This window comes from Sinocyclocheilus rhinocerous, unplaced genomic scaffold (assembly GCF_001515625.1).
Source record: "Sinocyclocheilus rhinocerous isolate Xijiao unplaced genomic scaffold, SAMN03320098_v1.1 scaffold359, whole genome shotgun sequence".
Lineage (NCBI taxonomy): Eukaryota > Metazoa > Chordata > Actinopteri > Cypriniformes > Cyprinidae > Sinocyclocheilus > Sinocyclocheilus rhinocerous.
In genome coordinates, this window is record NW_015652307.1 from 587,762 (window position 1) to 589,681 (window position 1,920).

A 1,920-nucleotide genomic window follows, 5' to 3' on the forward strand; every position below is an offset into this window, starting at 1 on the left:
TAACTAATGTTAGTTAGCTACAACTAATGTTTTTAACTAATGTTAACAAATGCAACCTTACTGTAAAGTGTTAGCCAATAATTTTATGTCCACTGATGTAGTTTGTCACGTTGTGTTATTCTCTAAAAATCTGGATGGTGATGACGGTTTGGCTAAGACCTGAGGATCTCAGGTGTGAAGTCACTGTCATATTCAGACATCAGCAGTGAATACAGACTAACAGACCTCGAAGCAGTACTCCTGGCCGAGGATGCTGGAGTGGACGGGTTTGATGACGGCATCCTCGTCCAGCGTGAGGTCCAGAGCCTCGGCCGCGCTGCTGGGAGACAGCAGGGACTCGTGAGAGTGAGACTCCTTGAAGCTCTGCATGAGACGTGTCCTGCACACACACAGATGGAGCAATATATATGTGCTGTGCATCTGTGTGACTCACTGAAGCACAATTGGAGAGTGAGTCACTGCATGCATTGCAGCAGTGTGCGTGTGTATGAGAGAGAGAGTGTGTGTGTGTGTGTGTGTGAGAGTGAGTGTGTGTATGAGAGTGAGTGTGTGAGTGAGTGTGTGTGTGTATGAGAGAATGTGTGTGTGTGAGTGAGAGAGTGAAAGTGTGTTTGTGTGTGTGAGTGAGTGTGTGTGTGTGTGTGTGAGTGTGATTGTGTGAGTGTGTCTCTGTGTGTGTGTGCGTGAAAGTGAGAGAGTGTGTGTGTGTGTGTGTGAGAGTGAGAGAGAGTGAGAGTGTGTGTTAGAATGTGTGAGAGAGTTAGAGTGTGTGTGTGAGAGAGAGTGTGTGTGAGTGAGAGTGAGTGTGTGTGAGAGAGAGAGAGAGTGAGAGTGTGTGAGAGAGAGAGTGTGTGTGTGTGGGTGAGAGTGTGTGTGTGTGAGAGTGTGTGTGTGAGAGAGAGGGAGTGTGTGTGTACCTCTCCTGGTCAGCGCTGCGGAATCGTGGGAGGATCATGTGGCGAAAGCTTCCTGTGCGGTCGAGTTTGGGTTGGCTCTTTGCTCGTTTAATTGATCCTTTCAGACGGCGACTTAGAAAACTCTGTGAACACAAACACACAGAGTCAGTGTTAGCGCAGGACAGTGCTGATGCAGGTAGAGTTTCTCCAGCAGAGGGCGCAGTGAGTCAGTGATGCTGTTCCTGGGCCGCGAGTCACTGCAGCTGCTGCCCACGCAACGCTCGCTGTGTGTGTGTGTGTGTGTGTGTGTATGTATGTGTGTGTCTAGTGATCACTTCACTTTTAGCACACGCTCAAACAAACCTCGCAACCAACTTACAAGCATATTTCAGGAAAAAAACCTAGAGCGTAACTTTAGTTGATTAGATGAAATGATGGAATCCCCCTCAGGCTATCCCAGATCAGGATTGTGATGTTTTTATCAGCTGTTTGGACTCTCATTCTGACGGCACCCATTCACTGCAGAGCATCAATTGCTGAGACACTGATGCAATGCTACATTTCTCCAAATCTGATGAAGATCAAACTCATCCTAATCTCAGATGCCCTGAGGGTGAGCACATTTTCATTTTTGGTTGAACTATTCCTTTAAGACATTTTGATTAAAAAATTCTTCATAAATAATAATAGGGCTGTCGCGATTCGTTGCTTTTATTCGACAATTCGATTTTTAAAAATCCTCGACTTCATTTTGTTTCGTCGACTAACGGCAAAATACCGGAAGTGGCGCATTTCACGGACGAGATAATAATCAAAAGCATCTCCAATTAATTGATTTTATTAAAAAAAAAAGAAAAGAAAAAAAAAAGTATATATATATATTTTTTTTTTTCAGAAATACTGCACATTTACATTTTTCTCCTAAATAAATTCTGGTAAATAATATTTCTGGTAAATACTCCTTTAAAAGTGTTTTTTGATTATAATTGTATTATTAGTAGACTAGAACACGTGGATATGTATG

At 43.4% G+C, this 1,920-nt stretch overlaps 1 protein-coding gene across 1 annotated transcript in view; it reads right to left on the reverse strand.

Moving 5' to 3' along the window:
- The window catches only part of syngap1a (synaptic Ras GTPase activating protein 1a), a 53,201-nt gene that overhangs the window by 45,720 nt on the left and 5,561 nt on the right, over positions 1 to 1,920 (reverse strand). The window contains exons 2-3 of the mRNA XM_016520722.1: positions 918 to 1,039; positions 226 to 379 (exon numbers count right to left, since the gene is read on the reverse strand). Coding sequence (XP_016376208.1) covers positions 226 to 379; positions 918 to 1,039 — 276 coding nt within the window. The remainder of the gene's footprint in view (positions 1 to 225; positions 380 to 917; positions 1,040 to 1,920) is intronic.